Raw genomic sequence first — 22,697 nt, 5'->3', positions numbered from 1 at the left:
CTCATTCGATATTTTTTAAACATTAAATGCATACCTGTTTAGTGTCAATTATTTCATACACCATTATAAAAAAGGTGTTTTCATTATTCACCTTTTAAACATGAAATATCATGTTTTGTAAACGTTTAGCCAGCGTTCGAATACTTTTGGCCCTGACTGTATGTCCGTTGCGGATTTTATTTCCTTTTAACGTATTCTTAATTTAAGAGTTTTGGACAATTACATGTTCAGAAGAGATTCTCACTAGCAATTAATGTACTTCGTCCATTGCTTTTTCATTTGTTGACCGATACGCATTTTTTCCTGAGACCCAGAAAAGCATCATTCTTTTCTCCTATAGGTAGTCCATATTGACTCTCGGTCATTCATTTACTGTAATAAAGAAATAATCACCGTTTAAAGGGTATAGAAACACTCTCTATTTATTTTTCATTGGATATTCCAGTTTCGAGACTTAACAGTTTCACACCTATACCTACACTCAATCTACATTAGTCCCTGTAATTAGAAACAAGACACTCTCTCTGCCATTAATCACATCTTAAGGCAAGAAATTATCACAAAACTATAATCTACACAAACAGCCAATAATCCGGTATTTATCCCTTCTTAAACTTAAGAGCCAGTATACTTATACTAAGAAAGATTAGTATCCATAAGGTTATTGAAATAAATCCCCAGTAGACTGATGGTACCGTCATACCCCATCCTCTGGCAATGATACACCTAAAGAGACATTTTTAATATCAAAATCTTTGCAAGGGCCCAAATGTATTAAATTATTTATATTAATAGTTGTCCTGAAGAGGAAAAACATTTCTTCATTCAAATTCTTAGTATGAAGATCCTTGTTGCAAAGCCTAATCCATTGCAATAAACGAAAATAAAACAAAAGGATTCTGATATCTATCTCGCTTCTTTCTTTAACGAATATATGAATGAGTTTGTTTAAGACTCGATTGCATAAGTAAGGCTTAAGTTATGCTCAACTTAAATTTTGGCTCACTCGACCTCCCCCATAGCAAATTTACTGCTATAATATTAACTTCGTTAATGATGTCAAATTTACTCTCATAGAGGATCTAAAGTTGAGGCTTCAGATAAGCATAGCTTAAGCCTTACGGTGTATAATCTGAGGTTGGTATTTTTTACAAATTGTACCTTAAGCTCTCAGTAGCTTTTGTCAAGGGCAGGAAATCAGACATCCAACTCAAATACGGACTCATGGCTTCGATTGGCCAAATAATTCCACACAACATTACTATTGGCAGGAAACTTCCCAAAGCCAAATAAGTAGCGGATCGTTCAGTGTCACAGGCACATGCAACGACGAACCCTAAAATGAACGAAAACTTACTTTCTTCCACTTAACTCCCCACTTCCTCACTACTCCTTACCGAAACCCATCCCGCAAACACCGCCAAGTAGGGTCAAAGTAAAGAGGAGTATCCAGTTGCCGTTTTGGGTAAGTTGAAAAACTGGAAAGGCGAACGCTAGAACCATGGATGTTTGGCCCAGCATGACCACAAACTGAGTGATGACTTGGGAAAATAGTATTTCAGTGCCAGTAATTCCGTTGACTAAACTGCGTTCTAGAATGCCTTCATTGCGTTCCAGAAGCATTGAGCCAGAAGTGAGAGCTACAGCCATAAAGAAGATGATTCTGAAATATGAACAATCGATGAAGTCGCTGTTTGAAAATTATTTTAAATATTTCTAGCTAATTGCTTTTGTCACTTTTAATGGCACTCACGTGAGAATTACTCCAGGGGCTGCGAAATCCGTGAAATCGGGATCGCCATAGCCGTAAATAGGTCTCTCGAACTGAAAATATCAATTACTTGAGATGAGTCTAAATTTAAATTCGGAATTTGAATTTTATTATCGTTTACGCAGAGATAGGTTCATTGAATATGAATTAAGTAATAAAATTAGAATATGGAAATTTGCAAGTAAAGCAATTCTGATATATTCAATTGAATAGCAATAAAAAACTTGCAAGGTTTCAATACCTTCACAGGTCGTCCAAATGCTGCTGGGTTAATATCACATTCCACCAAAAAGTTCTTGGCATACCCTTCCATCCCGAATAGAAGGTCCCTTGTGATAAACGTAGCTATGTTTTCGTCTAGAATATAAAATGTCAGTAAAGACAATTCTATATCTCTGAGTCAAAAAGCATTTACTAGACTTATCTGCAAATACATCAATAACCCCGGCGGCAACGTCCCACTCAGGGGTGTCTCTCCCATTTTCGATCCTAGACTTCAAGGCGTCAGAAAAGTTGTGTGGTACCACCAACATGGCCCACGACTTCCCTCGTTCCACGGCTTGTCGCGCTTCTTCTTCAGTCGCATGATAGCTCTATAATATACCACGTTTACCCATTTGTCATGCTATGACTAGGGAAGGCTCACTAATATAATAGAATAATTGTGTATAACGTAGTCCAGATAGTTGCAGCTTAAATAGGAGGCATTACAACCTCCCTTGTATTCGCACCTTTCCATAGGGTAGTTGATTTCCTTGTTAACAACAGAGATGGCGATATTTTTTGGGTCGTGTCCTATGGACCAACAAAACAAAATGGTTTGTCCAACTGGCAAACCTATTATGAAAATCATAACTGGTATGTTTCTCCACATCCAAAGAAAGTTCTTCCAAATGAGTGCCGTCATGTGAGCGCCCTTCAAGACGTTCAAATAGTCGGTCCATTTTACTTCAGGTTCGTCTTCGGGAGGTAATTCTGGAGGTATGGTCTCGTTAGAGGCGTCGGGGGCTATAGATACTCTTCCTGTAGATGGGTGCATCAACTAAAGTGCTTTCATGCTTATCCTACACCTTATCTTACTAATTGATCTTCTAGACATAGATGTATTGTCTCCAAACTCTCCACTGATTTCTCCTATTTCATCGTCGAGGATCGCGGCATCGTTTACAGTTCCGGACGGGATGGGTATGGCTTCAGTCACAGCATGGGCAATGCTGGACCTCCGTCTTTTGCCCATATTTTGGATGACACTGAGTTTCAGGAAAACGTCTTCAAGACTCTCCACACCGAACTGAACCATGAGCTGTTCTGGGGACTCTTCTGCTAGGAAGTAACCTCCACGCATTAGCCCGATCTGGAAATGATGGCTAAAATAGCTGTTTTGAAAGAACGCGGGTAATGTCCTTCTATAAAGACCCCCTGTATAACAAATTTAAACTTGATCTAATTAATGGTTTAAATCCCAAACTTGTGATGTGCTTAGACATGTATCCTCGCGACTGCTAAAGTTTTCAAGTGACTACTCGTTTTCTATTATGCAAAAAAAAACAGAATTTTGTAATTTTTTTGTGGAAAAATGCTCATTAACTTTTAAACTGCTCTAGTTGCTCAGTCAGCGGATGAAACCAGGGAAAGACTCAGTCGAAGAAAAAAAAATTAGCTTCCTTGATAAACAGAAAATTGTGAAATATAATGGAAATTCAAGTCTTTTTGCGTCACCTGAAGCTTCTTCCTCATATTTCATATTACGCGATAGAAATAACTTTGATGTGAGCCATATGTAGAACATCGAAATTCTAATGGGATTCAAAATTGCAGCAGTTTCTAGTAGGAAGCAGTGTATTTGGTTTGCAAATTTTAAAGGAATTTTAACTTTTTTTTAAAATACGAAACCCATACTGATGATATTTTAAATAAAAATCTGAGACATTCTAAAGATAGCTTGTTGACACCATTAAAAATTATCTTAATATCAAGTGGTAATCTGTTAAGACGAAGCTCTTGAAAAATTGGTTATAACTCTCTCTCATCAAGGACGTATAATGAAATAACACGTTTATTATAACCCAACCAATTTAGTAAACTTAATTAGGTTATTATTACGTTTAATTCATATAAAAAGAGTCTACAATTTAAAGATCTATAATTTAAATGAAAAAAGTTACATTGTCCTTTAACCTGGACACGATTAACTATACCTATATATGAAAAAAATAATGATGTCGCATGTAGATATAATGAGTCCACGTTGGAATGTTTAATAATGGCAGTGGAAATTAGTGTTTGTTTCTTTTCTATGTTTTACTAGGAACATTACTTAACGTTTAATTCCACGTAATTACCATAATATTTCCAATTACATGCGCTATTGAATTTACTCCCCGAACGTTTGCATGCCTTGATATGATTTACAACGTATTTTTGAGTAACAAAAAAAATTGAGTCGTTATCGAGTAAAGTATTCCGGAAATAGCCCCATATCCTCCCTAAGTCTACTTGCAAGACTTAAGGCTAAACTTGGCTTAAATTGACAGTCTTGCAAGCAGAAGTGCTATATTAAGCTCTGGTTAGACATAAGCTCGGTTTGCGGGTCTACGGAGAAGATGGGGGTTAATAATGCTAATTAATGATATTCTCGTAGGCACTTGCTCCAAGAGGCTTGACGCAATATTTCCCTCTGAATTGGGTCTAATAATCAAGTTCGCAGCAGGAATTTTTGTCGATATACCGAGTGAACTCTTGTCAAGCGCATGGGCGTGTGGTCTAATGGTACGCCGGTCGCGCCGTGCGGAATTTCGTACCTTCAAGTTTTATATCGATCTCATGATAGCCCGAGTGGAATAGTACCAAAACGCATTCTGAAAAACTCAGGTGATACAAAGTACACGGAAAGTTGAGTAATGTGAAACAATGAGGGACACGATTACTCCGTGAGAGATATTTTATCTCCCATTGCAAATTCTCAAAAGACAATATATTATGCTGTAAAATACTGAAATCACAAATAAGTCATAAGTAAATAATTTTCCTTAAATACATGAACATAAAGGTTTTGTTCAAATTCTTGAACACCATCCTAAAACCTGAACTTTGTCTTGTTTAATCTAGTCGAACGACATTTCACGTATTAATAGGAGCCGATAAATATTTCTTTACTCAGTAATACTTACCAAATGAGCTTGTCTAGTCTCGTCAATATAATGGGTGGTAATGATAACAGTCTTCCTCCCGTGCTTGGTAATTTCCACCAAATAGTTCCAGATATTTTGCCTTAAGAGTGGATCAACTCCCACTGTGGGTTCATCCAGAATCAGAAGTTCTGGATCGTGGACTAGGGCGGCCGCTAATGAAACTCTTCTTTGCTGACCACCACTCAGACACTTCACCTGCCTGCGTTAATTTTCTCCAGAAATTTAAACGAAGGTCAAAATAAATCTTTACCTATCGGCATCGGGTAATAAAAGAAGGTTGATCAGAAAATCCAGCTTAGCCTCGACTTTTTCGGTGGTCATCTCCGAAATCCATCCGAAGTACCTCATTGTTTCCCTGATCGTAAATTCCCCATATAAAGCGATTTCCTGCAACAAATCTGAGGATACCGAAAACGACCAGGTTGTGAATTTGGCCTTGTCCTCATTTTGCAAAAGGAATCATTTTTGGTCAAGGTTAATTCACTTTCGTATTTCATTACTTTTATGAATTTTTAAATCAAGAGATTCTGTATATTTTCTTAGGTTTTTTCGGTCTGAGACAGATTAACTATAATCGGTTAACAATATTTTTTAATTTTGACAATGACCAGCTTGATAGTAGTGAATCAAATTTGCATCACGGCTAAGCAGCATATTAATTAGACCTTCCACATAATTTGGGAATGCCACTGATGTAGGAACATGTTTATTGCCTCAACTTCCCCTCCCCCATGTGACCATGTCCTTTTTGTGAACATAATGCGTATTACTATTTGATTTTTTTTACTATTAATATTTTCAATGAAATTCTTATTATGAGGTAAACACATTCCTAAGGAGTATCAAATGGGCTCCCTTTATGATACTATGAAAGATGCAGCTTTGTGAAACCGTCTCAATTTTCAAGTATTAATTTGATTAGATACGTATTATTATTATTTTATGTCTGTACAGGGCGTCCGGAAATAACGTATAAATGTTTTGGGAGGTAGTTCTAGAGATTAAAATAATGAAAAAGAGCACGCACGAGCATGCGCACGATTACAGAGACAGCGAAATGCATCTTAACAAACGTAAGCATCATTGTAATAAAAATATATTTTTATTAGTTTTATTAATATTAATGATTTATCAATTATTCACATCAAAAGTTGAAGATGAGCTGCGTTCCATGCAGCATTTACATGTTTTTGGAATTTTTTTTATATTCCAATAGTTTTAAGATTTTTGGATGGATATTTTTATAAAAATCCACCTGTATATACATACATACATACATACATATATACGCTACATATATTACCTGAGGCATATATCCAATACGAGGCCCCGGCACTCCGCTCCCCCTTGATCCGGGCTTTCCCCCCAAAACCCATATTTCCCCAGAATTCAATCTCTTCCTTCCAACAATGCAATTGAGCAATGTAGTTTTGCCGCAACCACTGGCCCCCAACAACCCATATCTGCAACCAAATACAATACGTATGTGATCAGGTGCCAAGCAATATCCATTAAACTCATACATGCATCCTTTAGGAACTGTCATATTAAGGCCGTCCAAGATAACATTAGGGTGGTTTTTTGTCCCATATCTTTTGTAGGCCCTGCGGACACATACAGCTTGCTGTTTTCTAGTCTGGACAGTGGACTGTTGGGACTTGAAGTTGCGTCTTCTTAGCTCTAAGTCTGTAGAACCTTCCATCGTGAAGTTCCTTCAATGAAATCAGTTTTAAAAATCTGTTTAACACTACATTTACAGACATTTTTGCATGCCTAAATCTATAGAAACACGCCACTCTGACGCAGTAATGGAGTCATACATTTTCTTTTAAAAAATAATAATAATAATAATAAGCAATATAGCTTTAAATTTTAAACTTAAAATAAAAAAATAAGATACATATTTGTATTTATTTTATAATATTTTAGAGAATATTATTTATATTGTGATGAATATGGTTTTGAAGCGAAAATATGATATGCATTTTTACAGATTATTTTGTTTTGGAGTATATCCAATATTATACACTTACAGACAGAAATATTGCATATTTTATTTTAATGAATTTTTTTCTTTTAGCATTTTTGTGTTTTTTGTTGCTACTTATCATATACTGAAGTATTTTGCATATGTTATAGCCAAATAGACTACAACCTGAAGCTTTAAAATAGGCTCGTAAAAAAAACTAATAAAACAGCCTGATTTTGATTATAAAATTTAATTAAACAGAGTAAAAATAACAACAATATAACAATAATCTAAGACAAGAAAATAACTATTTAGTACTTAGCACTTCCTCCTCTAACTCTAGAGATAACCTACATCTCTCTAGGCATACTCTTGATTCTGCAACTGAGTTAGTAGTAAGATCTCCTGCTCGTAAATGTTGATTCAGAATGTCTCATACATGTTCTATGAGATCACCGTCGGGACTCATTGGAGGCCACTCTAATGCTTCAGTCTCAAAATCCTCAAGGTGCTGTGTCACTGTTCTTAGGACATGGACGCGGACATTATCACGCATTAGCATAAAGTTATCGTACCTGATAATGCCGACATAAAGTAAAACATGCTTTTGTATAACAAAAGTAAATCGAAACGAAAATAAAATTATAAAAAATTTCAAAATTTTTCACCCTGTACATGGAAAAAGGTGCGTTTTGACCATGGGTCTATTAGCATTTTTTTATTATTTTGCAGAGTATTTCGCTCCTTGAAATATCTCCATGATGGTACATATATCCTCTATAAAGGCAAATCGGTTAAACAGCAAACGCTAACGGTATTCGTATTAGTGAGAAGTATACAAGATATTTCAGCGTTACACGGTACTATTGAAGGTATATATTCTCTATTAAAAAATAAAGAAAAAAGCTCATATAGGCATGTGTCCGGTTACGCTCGGTAGCGGAGTTACAGTGTGTTAAAAGTTAAAAAAAATCAAGCTTTTATTTTATGATCTACTGCAGATGGAGCTTTAAAATTTTGTATACGAATTAAGTAATAAACGCTACTTAATACAAAACAAGATAGCCTCCAAGTACTATATAAAGTAGTGTGTTTTTTCTGAGGTGGTGCCCATAAAATCTTTTAAAAAAATTTTCTATTACACCACTGACGAATTGTAATATTCTTCTTAAGTTCTTCAATGCATTACCTATGTTTCATGTCTCTTAATATTTGGTTGAATTCGCCGAAAAATAGAGAGAGATAAAATTTGGGTAATAGATTGAAGAACTTAAGAGAAACATTGAACTTATGTATGCGACTGATGTACAAGAACATGTTCCTAAAGGATTTTATGGTTGAACACCTTATTAAATATACCCAACTGTTTTATTGGCTTGTTTATACACTTTTAAATGCTCATTTTTAAATACAATTTTCTGGGAACTGAGTGTCTTATTCATTGTCCAAAAGAAACCCTTAAATATTATCATAAACTTCATAAGTCACCAGCCATTCCTTTCTTAGAATTTTCGCATCAGTATTGGTACGCTTAAAACCTAATGTGACCATTGTGCCATTGTTCACCTTGCTGAAATCTGCCAGTTATAAATTCATTTAAATTTATGATATTTGCATATTTTAGAAATGTTCTTAAGCCCATAGATACAGTCTGTGATGGTTAACTTGACATGTTTATGACTAAAATTTACAAAGTTAATTCATTTTTTGTATTAATGCATTATTTCGAGATATTTTTTATTTTGAATTTGAATTCATCGCTTATCATCTTCTACTCATGAAACGTTAATACTGGAACATGGGCCCTTGCTCATTTACCAGCACTAATCAAATATCTTGTTTTTGATACCTGAAAAATACCGCGTTGGATTCCAGTCACTCCAACGTCTCACTATGACTATTCTCCATCAATGACTATTATTTCAAATTATCCCTATTCTTTCGCCATGCACAGACCTGATTCGTGTATTTAGTCAGTCGCTACATTTTTATTATGTTGCGTTGGTTTTTTAAAGGTGTAAGTGCCAATATCTTGAAAATCGTGCCAACAATGGAAAAATTCAAAAACATGTCTACCATCACACGATAGGGGAAGATGATTGAGGGTGTAGTGACGTCACTACCATCTAACAAATGCATTCCAGGCACCCCAAGTGATTTTTTTTTAATAGCACTGGCATGGTTGCGACATATCGGCGGAAAGCATTTTCAATAACCTTTTTAGTGATATCAAAGTTGCTAGAATACCGCCTTTAAACGTATCCGATAAGCCTAAACTGCAAAATTCATGAGTAACACACGTAACCATAGAATTAAATGGTTGTCAATCGGGAATGAATAATAGAACCGATAATTAATCAAAAATTTTATTGTTATTAAACCAAAGGGTAAGATTTGCCATTAAATATTAATGATTTTTTATAATAGAATCGATAAAGTGAGGCATATGGGAGGTGAGGTCATTTTAAGAAAAAAACGTCCTATAGATACATGTACAGTCACTCAAGGAAGTGTTGGTACCCCGCATTAACATCTAAAAAAGTCTTGAATATTTTTATGAAATAACAACAATATATAATTTTAACTAAATCTATGTATTCCAATATGTATACTTACTAATAACATTATGCAAATTATTTCCAAAACTTAAAGCTGCTTATAGAAAAAATAGATTAATTTATTCTAATTAACAATAAATTCCACAGAAGTCTTGATACAGATAATAAAAAAGCTATATTTACAAAAAATAAAGTCAATTAATACAGGGTTGGGTACCCCTTTTGTATCAGGGCTTCCAATAAACAGTTCGCCATTGATTAAATTAACTTTCTTGTAACGTCACTTAGTATTTTTTCTAAGTTAACTCATTTTAAGTCACCTTTATAATGTATCACGTTTTTTAGAATCCGTTTTTCCAAATGATTCCATGGATGCTCTATGGGATTAATGTCGGGACTCCGCGGAGGCGTTTCTAATAAATGTGGTGTATTGTATATCAACCACTGACGTACTACGTAAGATTTACGTTTGGGGTCATTATCTTCCTGAAAGTAACAGTTGCGTGATGACCACAATTTTTCTGCGCTTTGCTTTAAATTTTCCTTTAAGATATTAATGTACACTTGATGATTAATGGTTTCATCAATTATTACTAAATTTCCGACACCAGATGCCGCCATGCAACCCCAGACCATTATTCCGCCTCCTCCATGATTGACGGTTGGAATTATATTCATCCGAATTAGTGCTTCTTCTGTCTTCTTTCGCGCTTTTCTTCATTCATCTGGCCCAAAAATATTGAATTTACTCTTATATGACCAAATAACATTGTCCCAAAATTCGAGTTTCATCCCTCGGTATTACTTCGAAAAATCAAGACGTTTCTTTGTATTTACCTGACTTAAGTAGTGTTTTTCTCGTACACTACAGCTTTTATGTCCTCCTCTACGAAGTGTCCTTCAGATTGTTTTTTGTGGACAGTATTTTCAAAGTACTGCCTAACTTCTGGAGCCAACATTGAAGCATTTTTTTAGAATCTTTTTTGATTTCGTTTAAAACGTATCTTGTTTCCCTTTCTGATGACAATTTTGGACACCTAGTTCGTGGTTTATTCTTAATTCTGTTTTCCAGCTCAAAACGATTAATAACTTTTTGAACCGAAGAGCGGCTTTTTTTCACGATTTATGAAATACCATCGTAAGACTTTCCTTCTTTACTTAAATCAATAATTATTTTTCGTTCGTCCATACTTGACTGTGTTCTGGCCAGATTTAAAACTAATAAAAAACAAGAAATAAATAGGTGCACCTGACCAGAAACTTGTGTATTTTTTATATAGTCATAGAAACGTGATAAACAAATAGTAAACTAGACCATACTTTACTTTTTTAAACATTAATATTGAACACATTTATTCTGTACCAAGACTTTTGTGGATGTAACCCACTGTTAGAAAACTAAATTATATTTTTTATCTAGTAAGTTCAACTTTTTTATGCAAATTGTTAGTATTACGAGTAGCACATAATGTAATGTAATGTAATGAAATTAATTTTTTTTTTGTATAAAGATATTAACACCTTTTTAACGAAATAATATGCTGTACCGACACTTTTACGAGTGAATGTATGTCGGATTTAAATTATTTAAGGATTTAGAGAATTTGAATCTTTTCTGCATATTACCCATTTATTACTAAAAATTGCACAAATCAGAAAGTTAAAACTAAAAATATCATAGCTGTTGCTCAAAATGTCCTGCAAAAATACATACTTCACAACGACAATATAATGACCCGAATCCACGTATCTGGACGTTTTCTTACATCAGCAGCCACCTGTATATTATATCTAGCAAGAGCTTTCTTGTGTTAATAATTTCTTGAGACATAATTTCTTTCGCGTGACTTCATAAATAGAAATCCAAAGGATTTAAGTCAGGACGTTGCGGTGGCCACAAAACTGGAAAGGCAATATCAATCCAATTATAGAAGTCGTCTAAATCGTTAAATAATTGATATCGGATATATGTATGTGTATAAGTTTTTTTTATTAACTCATTTCTCATCCGTCTTACTTTGTCGGTGAGCTAAAGGTGACCTTGCATTGCTGACTCCGAATCTCTAATTTGCGTCCCAAACTTGGTGATGTCAGGCCATTTACCCTGTAATACAATTTTGCCTTTCTAACAATAGATAGTAAATTTTAATTGCTATATCCGTCTCGATACATTAAACCCAAAACTTTTATTGATCTTCGTTTTAAGGAATTAGCTAGGTATATTGCTAATGCTTTTTTTTCTGTTGACTTGGAACACCTGTTAACGTTGCTCCGAGAAATGCACATTTTCGAACAATGGGTGCCACAATTGGTTCACAAGCAAACAAAATTGGTCATCGAACCAAGTACCTAGTTCAATTTAAGACTATTTCCATGCAGCCCAAGATTCGGTTATATTTTTGGGGATATTGTCGATTTCGGGGCGTCCTTATCTCCCTAGAACCAAACGATCTTTTCGGATTATAACAAACGCATTTACAGGGATGCAGAACTTCCCAATGAGAATATAATAGGCAAGTTAGTTCAGGTAAGGAGAACCGAGAGGATTAAATAAATGGACTAGGGTATTTGTGAATGTCTGACCGGAACTAATTGGCGTTATTGCTACTTTGCAAAAATTACAGTTAGTACCGTTTTTATTGCTTGGACCAGTGTCCACTTCCTGAAAACACCCACAGTAAAACTGCAACCCGTGGAGGGAGTGTCCCAACTGAAGTGAACTCCCTGGGGGTTATGTAAACGATGAGAGGTATAAAATTTCTCAAGTAAGAAAAACGATTCGCATTTTTGGGCCTATTCAGAAAATGTTACAAAATTAAACGTTTATACAAAGATGAACAAAGTATGAGCAAAAAACCGAAAATCGTGATTTTAGAAAATCATAAATTATGAGTAAAACGTGCAAGTTCTACGAAATTTGGCAGTTGTTAGATCTATCCCTCTATTATCGACAACTGCCAATCAAATGACTTTTTCAAAATTTTTCCACGCATTTTAGATTTTGAGAAATTACAGCGGACGCTCGATAACGTGAACGCGCGATAAAGTAAACATTGCGTTATGTAAACACAAAAAATCACGTAAACAATGTCTACACTGGGTGATGTAAACAATATGTTAATTCCCGATTTATGCAGGAAATTCACCTCTGCGATAAAGCGTATTAAGCGTTTAAAAACATAAATTTTAAGAAGAACGTGCACTACATTTGCGCACCTGGGAAATACGAGAACTTAAAAGAATGGGAAGGTGTCTAAAATGAAAAATTCCTTGTATAAGTGGTTTTTAGCGATTGAAGTGTCGAGGTCAATTTGGCTATTTAACGTCCACGTCTGGTTAATTAATTCTAAAACTTACATTAAAATTTTTTAAGTACGGTATTTCCCAAAAAAAATCTTGGGGTAAAAATGCGGCTCTATATGAGTAAGAGCCACATTCTTGGGCGAAGAATATTTTATCAGGATTTTTGGAATATTAGATTAAAATGACATTTTCAACGTTGATGAAACTGATTTATTGTTTAAATGTCCACCAGACAAAACATTAGTTCTCAAACATGAAAAGTGCCATGGCGGCAAACTAGGCAAAGAAAGAGTGACCAGTTTACTGGCAACAAATATGAATGGCACTGAGAAATTGAAAATTCTTCTTATTGGAAAAGGTGTTAAGTTATGATGTTTCAAAAGGTTCCGATGGTTGATTGAATTCAAAAATAAAAAACAATCATGGACGGTCAAAGAAATTTTTGAAAACTGGCTTCTTAAATTGCATGGGGCATTTTCCACATAAAAAAGAAAGGTTTTACTTTTTATCGATAATTGTATTGCCCATCCAAAGATACAAGATAAATCAAAAGCTATCAAAATCATTTTTTCCCACCAAATATGACGTCTTGGTTACTCCTCTCGATCAAGGGATGTAGGCATACATTTTAGGCAGTTAACAACATTCTAAAAAGATACCAAATATCAATCCTTTTGATTGTGTTAACATTGTGGATACGGTGTGGAATATCGGCATGACTGCAGAAACCATCGGAAATTGTTTCAAGAACGCAAGATTTGATTTTAAAAATTTTATGGATCAGAAGATAACATTCTATTGGCCGAACTACGAGAACAGTTAAGAAAAAAAAACAAAATGCAAAAGAAGAAAAAGCGACAAATTCTAAAAGAACTGGGAGAAATATTTTCAGAATTTTTAGCTATTCGCTATAGTGGCGATGTGAATTTAAAAGACTTTAAGCCTCGATGAAGGGCTTGCAACGAGTGGTCACATGACTGATCAACAGATAATTAAGGATGTTCAAGAATCGGCGGAGCAAGCAGCTTCGGTTAATGTTAACAGCGACATCGAGGAGACTGTTCTGACAAAGCCTTTTAGTCACGAAATACAAAATGCTTTCGATGTTTTGAATCATTTTCTTTTAATGGATGGAAACACTACAGGTTCTATCTTCAACTTATTAAAAACGATTAAAAATTTTTCAATTAAACATAAACTGTTTTTTTTCTGCAACTTCACGGACCCTTGAGTATTCGCATTATGGAGGTTCGCCTGTATTTCCTAAATGTTCGATTAACCACCTTACAGCCATAGCTCCTCGATGGGTGGGGGCACCACCATGCTGGTACTAGATATTTTCAAACCAAAAAGTGTATTGGCCAAAAATTTTTTTATAGGAATCCGCATTTAAGCTTTCATCAAGTGCATTCAAGTCTATTAAATTATTATTAAAAATTCGCCCCCAAACGTTGCTTCTATCGAATAGCTTTTGCTAGAAAAGGATTTTGAAGAACTTGGCAAAAACTGTATGATGGGGTTGATGGCCTATGTGGACTTCTTTCTTGATATGTATTTTCGAGCTGATTGCCGGCTATTGCCATTGCAGTAACAACGAAATTATATTAGCATGTTCTAGAGCGCTATAAACATATATTTTAGTAGTGAACAAGCTGGACGGTGAACTTAACTGTTGATTTGCATTTGATAAATTTTAGAAATCGTACAAGTTGATTCGGGCGAAAAATTCATTACTTCGTTGTTGCGAAGCATGTATTCTTGAAGGAGACATTTTGACGAACTGCCACGGCAGTTTTACTTCAAACTGTCTCATTTGTGTAATTTTTAGTAATAAATTGGTAAAATGCATAAAACTTTGAAGCCTTCCAAATTCTCAAATAATTCAATTCAAAAAAAATATGTCGACATGAAGTTTTTTTTTTTTTTTTTTTAAATTACCTCACCTTTCTTTTGTCTTAATTTATCGGCGAGCTAAAAAATCACCGTACACACGAATTGATTCTGCATAGGTAAGTAATTAGAGAGACGAAGTCGTGAAAAAAATTAATAGAACAAATGACTTACCTGTAGGAAGTTCGATCTGGATTGTGCGACTTCATCGAATCTCATTACATTCACTCATAGCGAAAAAGTCATTATGAATCCCTCTTTTTAACCACGTGCCGACCCGATCAGAAAGTTGAAAGTCTGCTCATAAGTAATGAGATTCGACGAAGTCGCTCGAACAATTCAGATCGAACTTCCCACAGGTAAACCGTTTGATTTATTAATTATGAGGTCGGCTTGTATTGGTTAAATTCAATAAAATAGCGTCACGGTAACGCAGGCAGGGTTGAAAAGTAAGAAAAAACCATGGAACAATGAATCAATTATAAGTGGTACAACATGGAATAACATAGCGATATTGCAGCAATCCATCCTAATAACGATTTCTAAAACAATCCATGCATTTCATCTCACAATATGTAACGTCTGAAGAATATAGTTAATGTTAGGTAATTGCATATTAAGCTGCTCAGTTGCGTTACCTTAGTCGTCGCTGTTATGGGTTTGTAGATCGAGGTCGTTAAGACGAAGTGGTTCCATACAGACCAAACTATGGAAGACGTATACAAAAATACAAGTTTTACGATTTCTTTGCACATTAAGTTAGGCAAACCTTGTAACGGATGTGTAGTACCAGTTTACCCAAAAATATTGTTCATTTAAACTTATGTGTTTACGCACCATAACATTGAAGTTTCAAGGTCCGTAAATAATTATGAATAAATGAAATCGGTGACAAAACACTTAATTGACTGTTCAGGCTTACGTGGAAAAGCCCATAACGTGCAATAGGTAAAGAGCAATGTAATGACTGAAAAGTAATACATTTAAATTATTTTCATAAGGCAAAAACTCGAAAATAATTAATTGTTAATTAATAAAGGACAAGTTTGCCTATAACTGATGGACAGTATTGCGTGTAATGATATACAGCATACTCTTACTAATTTATTTTATTATCCTGTTTACTTGTCGTGAAATAGGGTTCGTATGGTAAAAAGCTCACATGAGAGAATTCCAATATTCGCATATTTATTCCCTTTTTAATCAGAAATAAAAACTGGTGAAATACGACAGCTTCGTGAGAAAATATTAGTGCATATTCACAAATATAGAGCGAATCAAATAATTCTCACGTATGAGGACCATTTACCAAATTTTGCCACTTCATACGCAGGGCAGCTCTCTAAGAAAAGGATAAAACACGTTCCCGACTCCACGACTTCTCCAATGTGATCTTCACACGAGCACGTCATTTGGTTCTAGACTGATAAAGACGCTCTGAAATCAACAATATCTCAAAATATGACCACGTCTCGGGCTGCATTGAAATAGTCTCGAAGCGAACCAGGCATTTGCTTCAATGACCAGTTTCATTTGCTCGTGAACCAATTGTGGCACCCATTGTTCGAAAATGTACATTTCTCGGAGCAATATTAACAGGTGTTCCAAGTCAACAGAAAAAAAAGCATTAGCAATACACCTAGCGAATTCCTTAAAACGAAGATCGATAAAAGTTTTGGGTTTAATGTATCGAGACGGATATAGCAATTAAAATTTACTATCTATTGTTAGAAAGGCAAAATTGTATTACAGGGTAAATGGCCTGACATCACCAAGTTTGGGACGCAAATTAGAAATTCGGAGTCAGCAATGCAAAGTCACCTTTAGCTCACCGACAAAGTAAGACGCATGAGAAATGAGCTAATTAAAAAAAAAATTTATACACATACATATATCCAATATCACTTATTTGAAGATTTAGAGGACTTCAATAATTGGATTGGTAATGCCTTTCCAGTTTTGTGGCCACCGCAACGTCCTGACTTAAATCCTTTGGATTTCTATTTATGAAGTCACGAGAAAGAAATTATGTCTCAAGAAATTATTAACACACGAAAACTGTTGATAAATACAATATACAGGTGGCTGCTGATGTAAGAAAACGTCCAGATACGTGGATTCGGGTCATTATGTTGTCGTTGTGAAGTATGTATTTTTGCAGGACATTTTCAGCAACAGCTATGATATTTTCACTTTTAACTTTTTGATTTGTGCAATTTTTAATAATAAATAGGTAATATGCATAAAACCTTCAAGTCCTCTAAATCGTTAAATAATTGAAACCATTACCTTTCATCTGCTTCACATTATCGATGAGGTCAAAAAATATATTATGTTCTACAGTGGGGAGGTCTAAAAACATTTATTCTGCTAATATATTATAAAATACTTTAAAATCGCCACATAGATGTACAAAATTTCACACAAGCCAAGTCAACATATCAATTAAATTATAAAGAAGTGAGAAAATTGCAGTTGTGCACTAGAATACTACTTCAATCTCTCCATTCAAATATGAAGGAGAAATCTGCATGAAGTGTGATAATATAAATATATTGAAAATACTAGAGGAAACGTTCAACATTTTATCCAATAACTGCCTCAAAAAATTCGTTTTTTTCTTCACATCTTGCTTTATACAGCTCCAACCTTTTTTCCCAGTTTTCAAGATTATTGGTTAAAAATGGAAAAAAATACTTCGTGTTATGTTATTTTGTGTTATCTCCTCCATTATAAGCTTTAAAATTCAAATCTTTTAAATATTAAAATCTCAATAAATTAATAATATAGAAAAAATGAAGGAAATCACAAGAATACCTGTTTTTGAACATGGATCGCAACGCTTTTGATTTAATAGAAACAAATACGTCCCAATCAAACCCGATTTTCATACAGAGCGTTTTAAAACTAAGCTCCGCTGTAGGCATTTCCCAAAAAAATAACACAAATTACTTCTGATTTCATGCCTTAATTGCCAATATGTATTTAACATACTTTAATAACGGCTAGAAAACCAATTCCAGATCGTCAGAACAGAATAGAAGAATATATAGATGTGCAAGCTTGACTCCTTGACATGAATATACTATGAATATATCTGTTGAAACACACTTAATAAAATAAATAACACCTCGTGAGCAAATGACTCTCTATGTTATATAACGAACTTCTTAACATTCACGAAACATTCGTTCATATATCATTTGAACCATTTGAGTTTTAAAATTGCCATTGAGATTTAAGAAGGCACCATTAGTATTTTGCCTTTTTTCATCATCTTTAATCAATTAAATTTCCCTCGGAATTCATCACTTTAATTTCAGAAACACTTCTTACATTTATTAGGCGAATTAGTCGAAACGATTAATGATGATGGTTTGTTATGACCCGTTATGTTCTAACACATTGAGTAGTTTAGTACGTCATTTGGGTTCCTCCTCCATATGGCAAAAACGGTTTTCCTGGGATTTTTTATATTGCCTTAAATTAATTTGGAGTATAAAATACCGAGTAGTTATTGTTTATTATTCTTTACCTATTTATGATTAGCTTTTGCTTGTAATAATTAATATACTTTATTTATCTTAATTGAATAAGGTTTAATTAATATTCAGTTATGGAACTATTTGGTTCAAAGTAAATGATTTATTCTTCAGTTGTGATCGTAATAAAAACGTAAAAGCAGATAACGGAGGTTGCTGGCGGTGCGATTCCTGTAACCTAAAGTTTGTGATTTATTCGGCTAAGAATTGTGTATGAATAAACTTTATTCACACAAAATGCTTTATTCGATAAAGTCCTGTGCCGTTATCGTAGATATAACAACATCCTCTTTTATTCCTCAGACGAAACCGTCGTAAGTTTCCAAGTTGTCTCCCTTTATACAGGGTGTCCCTGAACGACCTAGCCAAACTTCAAAAGGCGGTTCTACGACGCGTCAAATACCACCAAAAATGTAAAATAGAAATTGTTCTTTCTTTGCAAATCTTCCTTTGTATTATCGCTAAGAAAATTCCAATATTACCGTCAGAAAGATATTTAAATTTTCTATTTCAAACAACCAAAGTGAATTCATCTTATTTGCACTTTGCTGAGTTTTGACAAGCGTGAACTTTTTTACTTCTTTTTATTGAATTTTCAACTGTCAATTGCCCCAAAAGATTCCTCATCTTATGCCATTTCTCATTTCGTGAAATTACCTTTCTACCATGGTACCGTTTCTCGAGTTTACCTAACTTTTGAAAAACTGAGGGAAGCGCCGAGAGACTGAAAATTTCGAAGGTAGTGAGGGCCGCCTACAACGATTCAAAACAAGATATGCAATTCCACTGCTGTTTATATCTGGTGGGAATTTATCAGCACAGCCACAATTGATACAACCATTCAAAGAAACATTGATGAAGGAAGATGAGCAGTGGAATAATATTGATACGGAATAAGATATGAACAGTGAGAATCATGAAGACGTTCCCATTGAAGTTAGAAGTGTAATAACTGATTCGAAGAATATGTAAATTTTTCAGCAAGCCTTAGATTGGGCTGAAACATAAGAAGTATCATACAGTTCTTCGTAAATTACGAGCACGAGAAATGGAAAACAATGCTAAATACCAATTTACCCGAACTAAAATTGAAAATTATTCTTCTTTTAATTAAAAAATAATTTTCGCTATTAGAATATTTGGTTCTTTTTTTGTATACAGGGTAATACACAGTGAGTTTGTTATTTTAAGTGGCACGCCCTGTATTTTAATACATTTTCGAATTGCCCGGAAGATTTAATCTTCACTTTATATATCATATGCCGCAGCTATGATGATTCGTCTTGGAAATATTTTTTTTTGCGATTCGGCATTAAATAGCTCGAAATTGAAAAGCCCATATCTTTTCAACTATCACAGCCATAGAGCTGAAATGTGCGCTACAAACTCCTATTGGTTACCTGTATTTTGTAGTATTACAAATTTTTTGGATACACCTACAGATCTTGGGAAAATTAGTGCGATATCGGAAGGATATAAGTATGAGTGTTAATCATCATATTTCATAATGAACATAATCATCATAATCTTGAATAAAACATCCTATATTTTTTGATGACACCTGAAAAATCAATAAACTCTCTGTCCAAAATTATTATACATTGATATAATTATTTTCAGTCGTTTTTGAGATATTTGCAAAAAGTTGAATGTTTGAGAGTAAAAGGTATCACTTATTAGTTGATTTGATTAGGGGGCTATAGGTTTACCACGTAAAATAAACGAAACTGTAACATCTTTTACAATAAACTACTAAAAATTAGAAATTTTCTTAAAAATGGCTTCCGTTTGCTTTGAGACATTCTTGGATTGAATTCATAACATTGACGTTTTTAGCTCTCTGGAGCTAATTTGGGCCGGGCAGGTTCAATATTTCTCTCACTCGCTCCTTTAATTGTTCAATATTTTACAAGTCGTTCTGGTATACCCTACTTTTAATGATATCTCATAAATAAGCGTTAACCGGTGTAAAATGTGGTGACCAGGGTAGCCAATTCCAAGGAGCCAGACCCGTATTCATCCATGTCGAAACATTGAAAGAAGTTGAACACTCGCTTCATTGGCGCAGCCAGCAGAAAGATGCTCTAATTAATACCAACAGTTCCCACATAAATGAAATGGTAAATTGTCTATAAATTCGGTAACCATTGTCCTCAAAATGTCCAAATATTTTGCATTGTTTAATTTTTTCCGGTAATGGAGAATATTACAAAAAAAACAATTGCTTATTTATAATGCTTCCATAGTACCCCATAGCTTGCTCCTACTCAAATCAGTTAATAGGTGGTACGTTACACTATCAAAGATTCTAATTTTTGCATATAAATGTCAAAATTAACTAAAAATAATTATATCAATGCGTGATAATTCTCGACAAAGAATTTATTGATTTTTCAGGTGCCATCTAAAAATATAGGGTATTCCACTTAAGATGACGATTTATCACTCATATCCTTCTGATATCGCACTCGTTTTCCCATGCCCTGTGGGTAAATCTGAAAAATGTATATTACTACAAGATACAGGTAACTGGAGTCTGTAGCTCAAATATCAGCTCTATTGCTTTGATAGTTGAAACGATAAGCGCTTTTCAATTTGAAGCTGTTTGTTGTGAAATCGCCCAAAAAAAATTATTTCGAAAACGGATCATCATGGCAATGGCATGTAATACATAAACTGGGGTTTAAATCGTCCGGGCTTTCTTCGAAAAAATGATGAAATACATGGTGTGCCATTTAAAATGATAAAGTTGTTGTCGGTTACACGTTGATCTGGCAACCTCGCAATGAAATCAATATTTCAATTGAAGAGATCAAACTCCATTACACAGACATCCAAAATTTCAGACCTCCAGCAAGATTAGAACCCTGTAAACTTTTAATAGGATGTTCACCGTGAATGAAATACTATATGTATCCATTAAATTTTTCTTTGATAAATCGTTTATTAGTTAAATCACATTCGCTAATATAAACATTTTGATAAAGTGAACCGCACTGGATCGGCCTTTCTTACATTAGCCAGCGTCTGCTGTATATTCAGCTTTATTATGTTCTACGGCCGCTCTATTGGATTTTAGCGTAGAATAGGCAATAAAAAAAGCTTTGTATTCATGTATGCCAAAAGTACCCTTGGACCTACCAAAATAAAATAAAAAAATATAAGCAAAAGCACCATTTCGCTTTAGCACCTGCTTTTATTGCCTATTTGACGCCGCCAAATGTCAATGTAGCGGCCCAACAAATTGCTCGGAATCTAGAAGATTTGAAAAAAATCTAAGAACGCCGTCCGATTGATAGCTGTTGACAATGGAGAATCGTCAAATTTCATAGAAGTTACACAGATGGTTTACTGATAATTTATGATTTTCAAAAATAACATGTTCCTAGTCGGCGGTTTCTCTTCTTCAAGGGGTAGGGATAAAAAATTTCGCCCAGCATGTCAGACCTTATTAAGGCCGGCCCTGTGCACAAATAGGTATCCATGTTGACACAATTTGTTGTATTTCCATCTAGACCATTTCTGCAAACGTTGCTCGCTTCGTTTTAAACAAAACCAACGTTCGATGACTAACCGAAATTTTAAAGTGTTTGAAGATGGAAATAACAAAAATGTCCCAATAAAACTGCAATTGTAAATTATTTGTTTATTTTACGAAGAAACGTCGTTAAATAAACTCCATTAAGCTGTATCCAAACGATACCTGCGTTAAAGGGAATGCGGCCCAAATTAGTCTACCAATAAACCTGTCTGTCTCCAATATTGTAAAAATTACTCACTGAATATTTCTTTCATAGAGAATAAGTGATATATAATATCCATTCAGAGCGGTTGAGGAATTGCGACGAAAAATATTTTCGATTTTGTGTTATTTCAATTTGATATTTTTAGTGAGAGAAGAAATTTTTTGAGTATTAACAGAAATTTATTTGTTGAGACGACATAAAGGTCCTCAATTCCACAAAAATCCCTTAGAGCATCGGGATCTTGGGAACCGTCTGAAGAAAAAATGCTGATGAATGAACAAGAAATTTCTTCCGATTACTTATTAACAAAAAATTCATACTCACTCACGTTTTTCGAAACCTCTCTGATTTTAATCAAACCCTCATTTATGAGATCACAGGGAAAATATCCACGAATGAGAACCGAAGTCTACAGTACTAACCGAACTACACCGTAGACAAAACAAGTTGTCACTCTGCTGCACGCCAGCAGGTCGATTTCGAAGTGGAGGATCTTCGCGTTCGCAGGAATTCTACTAAAACTGACCGTGCAGGACTTAGAACTTGGAAGGAATTGAAACGCATTCACCTTGGTGGACATGCGATTACAAGTCCACTTACTATAGTGGTTCCAAATTAGTTAGGTAATTATTATATAATAGGGGGATGACTACCAAGATACAGGAAGATGCTTAAAAATCTGAATATAAAATGTATACATAAAGGGCCCAAAGTTCCGCATATATTC

General features: G+C 34.5%; 2 protein-coding genes across 5 annotated transcripts in view; one reads left to right on the top strand and one right to left on the bottom strand.

The window, feature by feature from the left end:
• The window catches only part of srl (spargel), a 129,334-nt gene that overhangs the window by 90,799 nt on the left and 15,838 nt on the right, over positions 1-22,697 (top strand). The window lies entirely within an intron of this gene.
• Positions 396-22,520, bottom strand: osy (oskyddad). The gene is made up of 13 exons (XM_066289880.1): positions 22,299-22,520; positions 6,486-6,674; positions 6,266-6,425; positions 5,213-5,349; positions 4,942-5,161; positions 2,852-3,125; positions 2,418-2,794; positions 2,187-2,364; positions 2,013-2,128; positions 1,754-1,824; positions 1,398-1,663; positions 1,162-1,336; positions 396-726 (listed from the first exon to the last, which is right to left on the bottom strand). The coding sequence occupies exons 2-13, from the start codon at positions 6,662-6,664 to the stop codon at positions 600-602; spliced, it is 2,280 nt and encodes a 759-aa protein (XP_066145977.1). The 5' UTR covers positions 6,665-6,674; positions 22,299-22,520; the 3' UTR covers positions 396-599.

The sequence above is a fragment of the Euwallacea fornicatus genome, chromosome 14 (genome assembly GCF_040115645.1).
Source record: "Euwallacea fornicatus isolate EFF26 chromosome 14, ASM4011564v1, whole genome shotgun sequence".
Lineage (NCBI taxonomy): Eukaryota > Metazoa > Arthropoda > Insecta > Coleoptera > Curculionidae > Euwallacea > Euwallacea fornicatus.
The sequence above is the reverse complement of the archived record's forward strand: the minus strand, read 5'-3'. Positions and strand labels throughout refer to the sequence as shown.

Coding starts and splice junctions, on each gene's coding strand:
- osy (XM_066289880.1), bottom strand. CDS start 6,664: ATGGAAGGTTCTACAGACTTAGAGCTAAGAAGACGCAACTTCAAGTCC. Junction 5,162..5,212: donor TTATTACCCGATGCCGATAG/GTAAAGATTTAT, acceptor AAATTAACGCAG/GCAGGTGAAGTGTCTGAGTG. Junction 2,129..2,186: donor TGTATTTGCAGATAAGTCTA/GTAAATGCTTTT, acceptor TTTATATTCTAG/ACGAAAACATAGCTACGTTT.